Genomic DNA, 12661 nt, shown 5'->3' with positions numbered 1-12661 from the left:
TTCATTTAGAAATAAGCTGCATTTTTCTGCAACCAAAAACCATTGGGTTTTCTTCTACATCTAACAATAGCTGCCACTCGTCTGGATGGAAGGATAGGGAGAGGAGAAATGGAGAAAGATTAGAATGTTTTCCTTTGAAAGTTTGATGAACTTTGGTTGAAGATCCAAGCTTCAGCCTTCACCATCAAATAGACTTGTCAATGCCAAGGATGCTCTGTTCTCGTATTTATTCTGGTCCTTGGTACAATTTATGTTCTTGTGTCAGTGGTTGGTTCTGGACATTCTGGACGGATTCCAGGGACTTTTTATCTGTTTGTCTTTTCACCCCCCTCAAAGCCCCTCTAGCGAAACTTAAGAATCTAGTAAGAATTTGGTGAATCTCAAGGTATAGGAGTGTAAAGCCGCGCATGCGCACCAAAAAATATATAGATATATTTTCCTGGTCTGCTAACATTAACTTTTCGAGTTCAAACAACCAAATTCCCAAAATAGTAGTAATAAATTGCTGTGTTGCTGTTGTCCCGATTCTCCCGAATGAGAAAGAGGAGCTTCGTCTAAACCCAACTTATAACCGTTTCGCATTCATGCGTGTAGTGATAAGCACATGTTCATATTTATTTTTTTTTCCGATCAATCAGCAACGGTGCAATCTATCGGTTCGACCTCGAACGTCATTTTACTTGAATTCGAACTTGATCCTCGATAGGTATGTACTCTAGTTCGAACTTATTGAACATGCTTTTTTTAATTCAAGCATACTTAACTTCGATCTTGAACTCAATCGAACACTCTATTTAGGTGAGATGATCTAAAAAAATAGACAGAGAAAAAGAGGGTTTCTAAAATGAAATGAGAGATAGTGAGACTGACGATGGAAGCAAGCATGTTTTGTCAGGTTATTAATTTGATTGATTCTCTTACACCTAATTCTATACTATCCTATTTTTACAAGGGAAGGGAAACCAATTGAATTGTGTAAGAGACTAGAGGAGAGACACATTTATCTAGATCAAAGGAGTGTTTTAGGACATTTTCATACTTGAAAAAGAGTAATAAAAAGATAATAAAGAAAGGAAAATCAGATCCAGCTTGACCATCCGAAAAGTGTAGTTGTAATACTTTTTCTTAATTAGAGTCTCAACTGACTGTGTTTGTGGTGCGAGCACAAATTATTTAAAGTTATTTCACTTTGTATTTTTTAATGACTCAAGGCCGATTCAGATGGCAACATCAAGCAGATAATGAACAGCCAGCGATTTTCCTTTTACGGGTATAACCATTCATCGCCATAACAAAACCATGATAAACAAATAAAGTCAAATTCTTATTCCCGAATATGGGAAGGAGACCTAAGGTAATCTTTTATCTTTATTTGAAGAAATCATGCATATACACAGCTTCTGCTGCAATCTGTGTTAAAAAAAAAAAATAAAACTTTAATGCATCAAATACCTAGACATCCAGAATCATCTCGATGATGCCACTAGATAAAAGAGAACTAGACAGCCGAGAAAGCTAACAGAATTATACAAATACAAATGTGAACCTACTTTATCAGGCCATATCGGACTCAAGCTGAAACTACTTTGTTCCGGATCACTTTTTACAGGTAAGTTTAATTATTAGAAGATTGTTACCTATGATATCCTAATCTATGTTATATACAGTTTCCTCTCGTTTATCTATAAGCAAAATTGCCCAAGAATTTCTGAGCATAGTCTGCAAGCTAATTTGACTCTTATCCACCCATGACACGGAGCAGCTTTGTCAACCAACAATGGACCAGATTCTTGAAACCTAGTTTCTGTTTATCACTACACAAAAAAGTCCTGTTACGGCCTTTGAACTGTTTTATAAGTAAGATGATTCTGCCACATGCACATCAGGCAATCAACTGTCGCCTGAAACCTCAAGCAGTTTTAAACTTTTGACTGCAGCCCTTCTGCGCATCTCTGACTTCCTTGACCACATTTCAGTTTGCTCTTTAACATCCCTGGATAATGAGAAATGTGGGTCAAAAAAAGTTCCAACTTAGAAGCAAGAAAGTATAGGCTGCACCATATAGCATATAGCAAATGCAACGTACATGCATCGTGGCACTGAGCACCTGGAATCCTTGCACACCCTTGAGTGTGTACGTATCATGAACCATACTTTCCAACAGTACTGACAACCCCCTGCATGCCGAATTTTGCATTGACTTGAGTGATGAAAAAGCTTTCTAACTTGAAGACACCGAGGGTGTGAGCAAGGGCTGCTTCTTGTCACATGACATTGAGAGGCTTGATCTAATGCATTTAGAACTTCTACCTGCACCATGTACATGAATCGATAAAGAACGATATTACTTCTCCAAATCAACAAAATGGACCTAAGCAAAGTTAGAAACTTGTTTAGTTTCATTATAAAATACACAGATACCTACTCTCTTTTCTTTTTTTCATTCTTTTTTTTTAACATATAGTGGTAAACCCTCAGCCACTACACTTTGGGTATGCAGCTGGTATACTGGCATGTGCAATAGGCAACAAACTCTACCAACAAGGTATTAGGCGTTTGGGCTAACTTGCAGGAAGGTTTCACCCAAATCCCAAAGGCAGCCATCCCTATGCCAGGCCACTCTGAGGGTTCACTATTCTTTTCTAGTTGTGCTATACATTATACTGATAACTAGAGAATTAGAAACCATCAAAATAGAAACTTCAGAGATATACCTGAAATGCTTTCTTCCGCTGTGCTTGATTTTTAGTCAAATGCCGGACCAACTTGTGGTTATGACAACCTTTGCCACTTTTATGGTAGCATGTAATACAAATGTCAAAGCTAGGACAACTCTCACAATGCCATCCTGCTCCAATCATGATATCTCTAAAGCAAATACTGCAGGTTGTCACCATAGTAAATGGCATCTGCTTGTGGAGATCATACAAGATCATCATTGACGAGTGCTTGGCACGGCGAAGAGTATTAAACTGGTAATGGTTTCCCTGACAGAAACTCAGGAAAGAGTGGCGATTTTCAAAGATATCATTATCTAAAATGACATCACTCTCTGCAGTATCGATAGGTATGTCATTAACCGTGACCTGCAAAGAGTAAGCATCCACAGACGCAACATATTGAGAAGGCTAAAGTTTTCAACGTAAAAATGTAGAAAGGAGGTTAGACAGTAAATTTAATGCACAAAAAAAAAAGTTCTCTTCCTGCAATTTCAGAGGTAAGAAATAACCTGTGACAGGAAATGTTCTTCACCGCCAGAGGAAGTATGTGTTTTTGTCTCATTAGGAGTTTGCTCCACTTGAAGGCATCTGCAATAAACACGAGAAACAAGAACACACTTATTATTATGATTCTAGTTTTACTACTAGAAACAAAACAGTATGCTATCTATACACATATTATATTTTTGTCTGGGGGAGAACTTATTCTGAAAAACTCTCCACACATTTTCCAACCACCTTTCTGTTACACACAATTATACCAAAAAAAAAAAAAGCTATTGCAAACTCTTCCTAAAAACATGCATCCAAACAATTGCCTTGGTCAAACAACTTAATGATAAGTTATCTTGGTCAAAAAATTTTACAATCAATGCAGTTTATACAATATCGAATAAGTAATGCCACAATTTATTGTTGATTCACGCATGAACTAACAAACAGTTAAAAGTCCACCAATTTTTTCTGAAAAGAATTCCCTTGAAAAACTAGAAAAATGTCTTGGAGCATTGGCAAAAAGCACATTTTTTATCCTTTTCTTCCTTTCTTTTTCCTTTTCTTATTCCACAAAGGATGAGATGAATCCTTCAATTAAGTATTCTGTATTCAAACATCAATTTTGACCTAAAACATAGCCATAAAAAATTGCTAATCTTAAAGTGCAAGTCAAAGCTTGTAAATACCATAAGAAACAATCAACAGCATGAGCCAAAGACAAACCAATATGAAGAAAAACACGTAATTAAAATAAAATCAAGTAGGTTAATAATCTTTAAGATACAAAGATTCATGAACAACAAAGAGGAGGCAGAAGTACAAATAAGCAAAAAACTTGAACTAGATAATCACCTTGAACATAAATAATAATTTTTGCATTGGTTACAAAACCAATGTGCACCAGATAGAATTAAGTTATGACAGTTCTTGCAAGTGAACTGCAGGTGGACGACTAGAAAGTCTTCCTTCAAAGGTAAGATGGTATGGCCCAGCTGTCAGTGAAAAAGAGAACGATTAAACAGCAATATTAAATAATTCAATCACATAAATAAGAAAGTTGCTGACTTAATACTTTTGGCTTCAGCCAGGATTCACTATCCCATGTTAATGATGCTAATAAGTAATTATAATTCCGAAAACCATGAATAGTAGCACATATCAAACTATAACCATGCAAAATATTGCTTACTAGTGCGTACTGGTGACAAAAGCAAGTAATTAAACAAGGAGGTGATGGAAGAGGGGCTTGGGACTATTAAGCAGCTCCAACAGGGATCCAAGCAATGATTAACATGCTTTTCTCTTCTTTTTTTAATTCTATTCTTTCATTTTCAGTACAAGGGATGTTTTGTTCTCCTTCAAATCGCAACTTGAGAGGATGTAATTTCAATCAAGTCCAAAATGGAGAAAGTTAATGGACCACATATAGATAGACAAGCTGCTTACTGATAGTTATGTTTCTTCTTTTGGTATAGATTTGAAACCAAAAGCATGTAAATTGCATACATTTACAATAGCCATACAACCCCAAGCCAATATAACGAAATTTATTCCTTCATATTTTTGTTAGGTGGTTCTGATCCTTTTCTTTTGATAAGGGCCATGGTTGTAATACTAGAGCATTAATCTGGAGTTAAAGTCATGCCTAAGCTCCTTGCAAGTTTTAAAAACTCAAGTGAGGTCTATATAGCTTGGCAAAACTGAGGGGTTGCCAGTTTAGTTGACCCAACATATCAAGGTCATGCTCATCAGAAGATCAGAATCCAGACCTATGCAAATGGTAACAAAATACTGCTATAAAATGCATTCTTGCAAATAAAGGACCCTTAACATGTTAAGCAGAAATTACCTTTTGCATCACCAGGATATCTTTTGTTGCATCATCAGTCAGATTGTCAAGTCCCATTGCTTTCAGAGATCGCTTTGTCAAATTTTTGACCTTCCCTCGTGCTTCTCCTTTTGGCTTTCTCATGTCCATTATCATCTCCTCAGCAGCCCCCGACCAATAGTCTCCATCAAAATATGGCAAACGAGCTGCTGTTATCTTGGTACCGCACTCCCCATTTGAAATAAAAAAACGATCATACATATTAGTGTAATCCACCACGATACCCTCTTGCACCGCTTTCTTAAGCATTGACTTGTACCTGCAAATGTAGTATTAGTAAAGCATGCAAAGACACAAAAGAAGTTGCACATAGATATTCAAAATAAAAGAAGGTATCACACAAACAAATTATGGCATTGTTAACAACTACACACTGAATAACTTTAAGAGATCAAAACTGCCGCTCAAGGATCCTGTAATTGGTGTACTGCAAAGGTCTAGGTTGATGTAACTCATAGAAAGGCAGTTTTTATGTAGTAAACGAGTGATGTCATAGATCACAGAAAAAGAACCTATGTATTGAGCCTAAGGAGGAACCTAACCAAATACAAAGATCCACTAGGTTGCAAGTCCAAGATCTCCAGTAGCATGACAAGCAATACTGATTTGCAAGCATGAGTGTGTCAAATGGTTTTCTGAGATAGTTGTAAACAGAAAAAAGAAAAAAAGAAGTGTCGCAGAAAACAGAGTCAGAAACATATACCACTGCCGCAACTTTTCTGGCTTTGGCGTTTTCTGAGTCTCGGGATGGCAGTACAGAATATAATCCTCCCCTTTTATTGGTGGGCAAGCCCATATATAGCAGGTTGCAAAGCCCAGTTTCTTGCAGTAATCAAGATAACCAATCTGCAACAATGACCAAGAAAAGCATAAAACCAGCATATAGGTAATATATATGAAAATTTTCACACAGCTGGGAGGAGTAGAAGAGAGTGATTTCGGAAAAGAGTAAGTACCAAAATTTCTTGATATACAAAGGTGCGAAGAGCTTCACCAGAAACAGTTTCTATTTCAGGCCTAAAGTACTTGACAGAATCCAGATACGAGATATAGAGGCAGCGCTGATTTGGTTGACCACATTCTGATCCAAACTCCTGGGCATACATACCAAATAGACATACATCTACCCCTTCAATTTTCTGGAACAATAGGATCACCTGTACACCAAGGATATATTAAGTATCCAGGATATCTCCATGTAAGAAAAAATAGAAACCAGAAAAGAAATATAAAACTCCTGATGTAGTATTGAGATGGACATTTCCCCTTTTCTGAATTCTTTCCCCCACCTACTATTCTGAATACTATTTCATAGCACATATCAACATATTATTCATAAGAGGCAGCAATTGATAGGAAATATAGTTGCAAGGCATTGTCTTATTGGGGCCAACTTTAACTGTTATATGATATTACATTTTGACAATTAGCTTATGTTTAAGATTTGTATAAACAAGGATCAGATCAATTCCACTAAACAGTCCAATTACAGAAGCAAAATAACCAAAAATTACACTGAAACTATCAAAAACTAATGAGTTACAAGTACTGCTACATATCCTGATAAGAACTCAACCTCTTACCCTGGATTTATATGGGAACTCTTCTGGATAATCTTCATCAGGAAAAATATCCAAGAATTGCTGCTTCACTTGCAAAAGTTTGTTCATAGATAAGACCACACGAACAACGAGTTCTGCTGCTTCAGGTACCTAGTCACAAAACGTACATCATACAACAAATAACACAGCTATGATTTTGCACTAGAAGAGTATAGGCTATCCAAATTCACAATTAATTTTTTTTCAGCCAGTCTTCCTTTTTCCTTTCATGATGGCAATGCAAAATGATGAGATCTTTCTAACTAGAAACAATTTGCAGCTAAGCAAGCAGCTATTTTTTCCTTTTAAAAGGGTGCCAATTCACTAGCGACCAAGTATTTCACAAAGGGACAACATTATGGTAGTATGCAAGTGATTAAAAGAAAAACATACATCTAAGAATTCACAAGGGGAAAAAAATCAAAACCTCTAACATGGACAATTTGTCACATGTTGTAGGTAAGTTTAATTTATCTTAAATCAAGAAATTCAGTAAGAAAAAGTTCAGCTCAATATTTTACTAAATTAATGAAAGATACTGATCTCCCCCATAGTGTTAGCATTAATGGTTTGTCAACATGTGGATATTGTACATAAATCATCCTGTTATCGAACTAGACTTTCTATTAGCCAAGTTCAAACAGTAAAATTTGTTTAACAACTGTCACACGTCCAGGAAAAAAAAAACAACAAAATGGTTTACAACCAAGTTCTATAGATAACTTACCTCATCAAGATCTTTACCCAGAAACTTTGCCCTCTCTTCTCTTTCTCTCTTGAGTTTCCCAAACAGTCTCTGCTCAATATGATCACTTAGTTTTGTACGCGGAAGGTCTTTTGCCCCAAAAGCCGCAGGTAGAGGGACATGCTCACCAATTTCAATCTCTTTTAAGCGGCAATATGGACAAATATACTTGGCCTTTCCCTCTGCATCTCTTTTGGCATTATACAAACCACAGATCTGATGTTGCCAGCAACCACACTTGTCACATTGCACCCACTGCATATAGAAGAGATGTCATAGACATTGAACACAAAGACTTTAATTGAGAGGGGAGGGGAGGGGAAAAAGAAATAGTCTACACAGATGAGTGAGCTAACCGATTCTTCATTTTCCTCATTATTCCTTTCCTTCTGAAGTAGTGCCTTAGATACAGACATCCCCTGTTGTAATGTAATATTACCACCACGGGACTCCTTAAAGCATCGTGTACAGAAACAATGCCTAGAACCCATTTCATCTAGTGTCCAATAATATATCAAATTGTGCTTGATGCGAAGATTGCAGGATGAACAATACATAGGTGTTGGGCTAAAGACAAGCTGATCCATGTTGCACAACTGGCACTTGTTTTCGCCAACACAACTTTCCATGAGGTTTTCTTTTGACTCCGTTGTAATGCCCTATTAGAAAAACAAAAAAAGCTATGATATTCATCATGGAAAGATGATTTACTTGAATTAATAGCACTAGAAATATTTGACCTGCACAGGAGAAAATGCAAGGACAAGTTCGAAACATCTACATGACACAAAAGGTAATCACAAAAACAAGAACAGGCAACGAAAAACAAAACAAACGTCGCAGCAGCCTCTACTGCAGCTTTCAAACTAAAATGTTAATCTAATGGGTATGTTGCACAAACCTGACCCATTGATTGACCGAGACTGCATATATGTTCATTTATTTCCACAGAACTGAGAAAGTCAACCAATGACACAGGTAGCTTCTTCACATCCTCCAAACTGGTCCCTGATTGATTATCAGTTGCAGCTTCTCTTGAGTCTGCTTTAGCTTTTAATTCAGGTTGGGTAGGCTTGGACAAATAATGTATCCCCCCATTTTCTTGGACAACGTTTGGCTCCTCAAGAACAGGTAGAATGTCAGACTTCAAATCACCAGAGTTGCTAGTCCCATAATTGAGCTTTCCACAAAGAAAGGGCCCATCACCATATGCCACTCCTTGACTATTTTCAGGGTTATGATTTGATGTTACAAAAGCTGTGTCTTCTGAAGAGTGTAACTTCTCTCTTTTCATATCTGGAATGGGATTCTCACGAAAGCATAAGTCTTCCGTTTTTGTAACTTCTTGATTTTCATTATTACACAGAGGACTTTCAGACCACCTTTTGCACTGTGAAGTCCCTCCAGATCTGAAAGATTCATCAACTGAATCAGCATCCGGAGAAGAAGAAACGTTCCCAGACAAAAAGCAATCCTCCAACCTCTTGCGTTTGGGAGGAGGTAGAGCAACTTCATCTATATAAGTGCCAGAGACAGAACACTCTCTACCATGGACAGCCATCAATGGATCAGATCTTAAATCTCCCAACCCTGACTGAACTCTATCAGCAGAACACAACTCTCGGACAGGCTTGCAAATGCTACAAAAAAAGTAGCTACAGTTTTCATAATGGCAAATAAGTGCGCGGTCCCTGTCACACTTGCAGTCTTTGTCCTGGCATCGCATGTCATGCAATTTCTTCAAAAAGGTAGCTTGGTTCTTCCCTTTATTCTGAACATCATTACTGTGGTGAATATACTGAAGAAGAATATCCTGAATCGACAAATTGGTTGAATCTGCAATCTTTGATACTCCAATTTGTTGCAAAATAGATGGCTGTTGTTGCTGGCTATGACATTCTTGCTCGACAGAAAATTGGCTCAGCTTCAAGAACCTTTCGTTAGAGGTATAATTGTCACACTGGCTTTCTGAATCAACCTCCCTGATGAGGGCCTTAGACAGCTCATCAAACTGCAATTGTCCAGGCAATTGATTCAATTGTGGAAGTTGATCTTGCAACAAGTCTTCGTGAGTTGATATTGCATTACCAGCAATCTGACTGGAAAGAGAATTGGACCCCTGAGGAATCCTATCAAAAACCTGTTCCAAGATGCATGTGTTTGGATAAGGTATCTGCCCATGTTGAACAGATGGTATAGGAAGAACCTCATGATAAACATTCTGATTGGCCTCCATAAGTCTCTGATCTTCTAAGTCCAACTCCCCTACAAGAGAACAATTATCACAAGGCAACGTATAAGAAAACAATATGTACTAAGAAGCAATATAGAATGTAATAAACAATAAATGTTGGAGGTAAAGGCTGATAAAGAATTTCTGCAAAGTGATTGATCGCGCATATCAATTCAACAGAGGCATTAGGTCCTCCTATCTACTTCCTCGAAATGAATGGATCTTTTTAAACCTAGCTTTACTTAGAGTGACACATTTTTCAACTCTCAACTCTCAATTTTCTCACATGTGCATCTCTTGTTCCATTATATCTTCTAGTTAGTCAGTACAAGAATTTATTGAGCAGCAGTATCATCACATAATGACGTCTTTCATAACCATCTCTGTTCAGACAAATCAAAAGAAGACCAACCAAACCTGCACATGTGGCCATAGTTCATAGTTTAAATTTGGACAACCAAAACAATACCCTGATTACCTTGTTGCACCGGATTGCAACTTTGCGATGATGGCTTCGATAAGTAGTTTAATCTGATGCAAGGAAAAGTTGATCCTCCATCACAGTATTCACCATCAGAATGCAGGTCCACATCCGAGCATGCCGTGATTGAAGAGATCTGCTCTGGAGAAGTAATGATCTCAGGAGAAATTGACAGTTTTCCCAAAGGTGAAAACATGTTATCTCCATCAGGCGCGATAAATCTACAGGCAATATCCTGGTTGTTGAATCGATAACCTTCATTAATAAGAACTATATGCTCCGGAGAAGCAATGACCTCAGCAGAAATTGGGTTTTTTCCGAGAGAAGAAAACATGTTATTCCCGTCAGATGCAATAAATCTAGAGCTAGCACCCTGGTTACTGAAAGAAAAACCTGCATTTGCAATAATTGTCATGAGACAAAGTAGGGATGCACAAGCACACATATCCACTAAGTTCTACATCCATGCAGCTAAAAGAGTACCTTGAGGCAAATAGTCATGATATACATAGCCGGTACCGTTATGGTCGATACCCGTAGTCATCAAGTCGCCATACTGTGAACTTATACTGTGAAAATCAGGCATCCACCCAAGCCCAGGCGCAGCTATTTGTGAAGACTGATAAAAGCTAGAAGCTTTATTAAGTGGATGAGCATCAAACGCCGGATGGGGGACCAAATTCTGGAATTGGGTTGATAACATCTCCGGGTTCGAATGACACCCCTAAAAATCATTCAACATTGCACAGATTAACTTAAATATGCCAAATTAGTTCCACGCTGAAGCTGATTCAATGTAATTTCTTTCCCTTTTTTTCCCTAATTAATTACCTTCCTAATTCCCAACTGACCCGTAACCAAAAGTCTGACAATTTAAAAGTACCAAAAATTGATCAAGGAAATAAAATAGGGTTTACGGCAAGTTCATCTAATTCGAATTTAGAAACCCCAATTTCAAATTAATCAATATACGAAAAAATTCGATTGTCAAGAAACACAAGAAGTCTGACGGGATTCTTCTGGGAAAATTCATACCTTATAATTAAAGATAGTATCCACGAAATTTTGGCATCTCGTTCCCATCTCACATGGTTAAGGTTAACGTGGGTGTCTGGCTTTCCCTCGCAAAATATACTGTTCTTTTTCTTACGTAAGATTTTCCCGCAACTGAAGCGAAATTCAAACAGCCGCAGACAGAATAAAATACTACTCAGGTTTTGGAAAAGTGCGCCCTAGAAAAAGACAAGAAAGAGGAAGGGAGGATGTAAAAACCAGTGGAATTTTGGTTGAAAAGACATCAATGTTGGAGAATTTAAAGAAAGATGTGATACATAATAATCCTGTTTAACCTAATCCGTTTTACTTACCGATTAGGATAATCTCCAGACTGCAAGAATAAAACCCAAATTTCCATAAATTATTAATAGTATGTAATAATTCAGGTCGTCAACCACGCACTATTCATCTTAATTAAGACAATTTCAAAATTGCTTCGTCAATATTCCCTCTTAATACTCGAATCATTGTACTTAATTTTCACCGTACTCAATTCTAACACATAAAAATATGTGGGAATAGGAGGAGAACAAATACTCGCTAATTTAATTAACTTAAAATTCAACAATAACGAATATCAAGTCATTTCACTCACCACAAGGCTCACAAATCTCAATTGTGAGATTTTCTTTTAAAGCTATTCTCAAGACTCTAACTCTTCTTCGAGTAATAACCTAGCACCACTGTTGGTATATATAGAAAGGCTCGAGACCAAGCCTAAATCAACCAGTATTCTTCAGTGACTTGAACCGCTCGTAGTAGAAAGGAAAGTTGCAAAACCAAATACTAATAGGACAAGACAACCTACACTACAAGGAACCTGCACTTGCCAACCAAATCGGCTTCGGGTCGGGACTCTTGGACACCCGACAAAGAAATAAAGAAAGACTTACTTAGCATGAGCTATGATCCCCGTGCAACTTCCATAATTATATAATTGTTACAATCATCCAAACTAAGTAACTAAATGATGATTAAATTACTAAATTAGCTTGATTTAATTTCCGGCAGTAAAAGATCTTTGCCCCTCATTCTTCAAGAGAATCAAAAAGATCATTTTCAATTTATTCATTTGGAATCGAGGTTCTTCTACTTCATTTTTATTTAAATTTAATAAATCCTCTCTTTATATATATATATATCACTCCTTAAGCTTTATAAGCTTGATCTTGTATAATTTGACCCGTTTCTCATTGAACAATGAGCATGAAAACAGGTCAAATTGATTTTTGATCAGAAATATTATGTGAAATTTTCGACATTTCTTCTTTTTCTATCCCTATCCCATAGATATAGGTACATACAATGTTTGAGTGAATATATTTTTTTCCCCTTCTATATGAATCAATAGTATTCCATACTCATTGAATTAGGTCCCAAATTGATGGGTTAGTATTAATTTATTCATGTGGTTATGCACTAATAGGAGTTCATTTTCCAAA

General features: G+C 37.0%; 1 protein-coding gene across 2 annotated transcripts; it reads right to left on the bottom strand.

Annotated features, from left to right (window-relative positions):
• Positions 1-1311: 1311 nt before the first annotated feature.
• Positions 1312-12064, bottom strand: LOC113700068 (histone acetyltransferase HAC1). 2 transcript variants are annotated; one of them, XM_072057171.1, is made up of 16 exons: positions 11815-11946; positions 11199-11395; positions 10647-10887; positions 10161-10556; positions 8351-9714; positions 7806-8108; positions 7432-7704; positions 6687-6815; positions 6060-6260; positions 5807-5949; positions 5065-5362; positions 4068-4207; positions 3230-3308; positions 2715-3086; positions 2087-2310; positions 1312-1993 (listed from the first exon to the last, which is right to left on the bottom strand). In XM_072057171.1, the coding sequence occupies exons 2-16, from the start codon at positions 11244-11246 to the stop codon at positions 1891-1893; spliced, it is 4314 nt and encodes a 1437-aa protein (XP_071913272.1). In that variant the 5' UTR covers positions 11247-11395; positions 11815-11946; the 3' UTR covers positions 1312-1890. The 2 variants fall into 2 exon arrangements, with proteins under 2 accessions (XP_071913272.1, XP_027076306.1); XM_027220505.2 differs by lacking the exon at positions 11199-11395 and having other exon boundaries at positions 1460-1993; positions 11815-12064.
• Positions 12065-12661: the final 597 nt, after the last annotated feature.

This window comes from Coffea arabica, chromosome 7c (genome assembly GCF_036785885.1).
Source record: "Coffea arabica cultivar ET-39 chromosome 7c, Coffea Arabica ET-39 HiFi, whole genome shotgun sequence".
Classification (NCBI taxonomy): domain Eukaryota; kingdom Viridiplantae; phylum Streptophyta; class Magnoliopsida; order Gentianales; family Rubiaceae; genus Coffea; species Coffea arabica.
The sequence above is the reverse complement of the archived record's forward strand: the minus strand, read 5'-3'. Positions and strand labels throughout refer to the sequence as shown.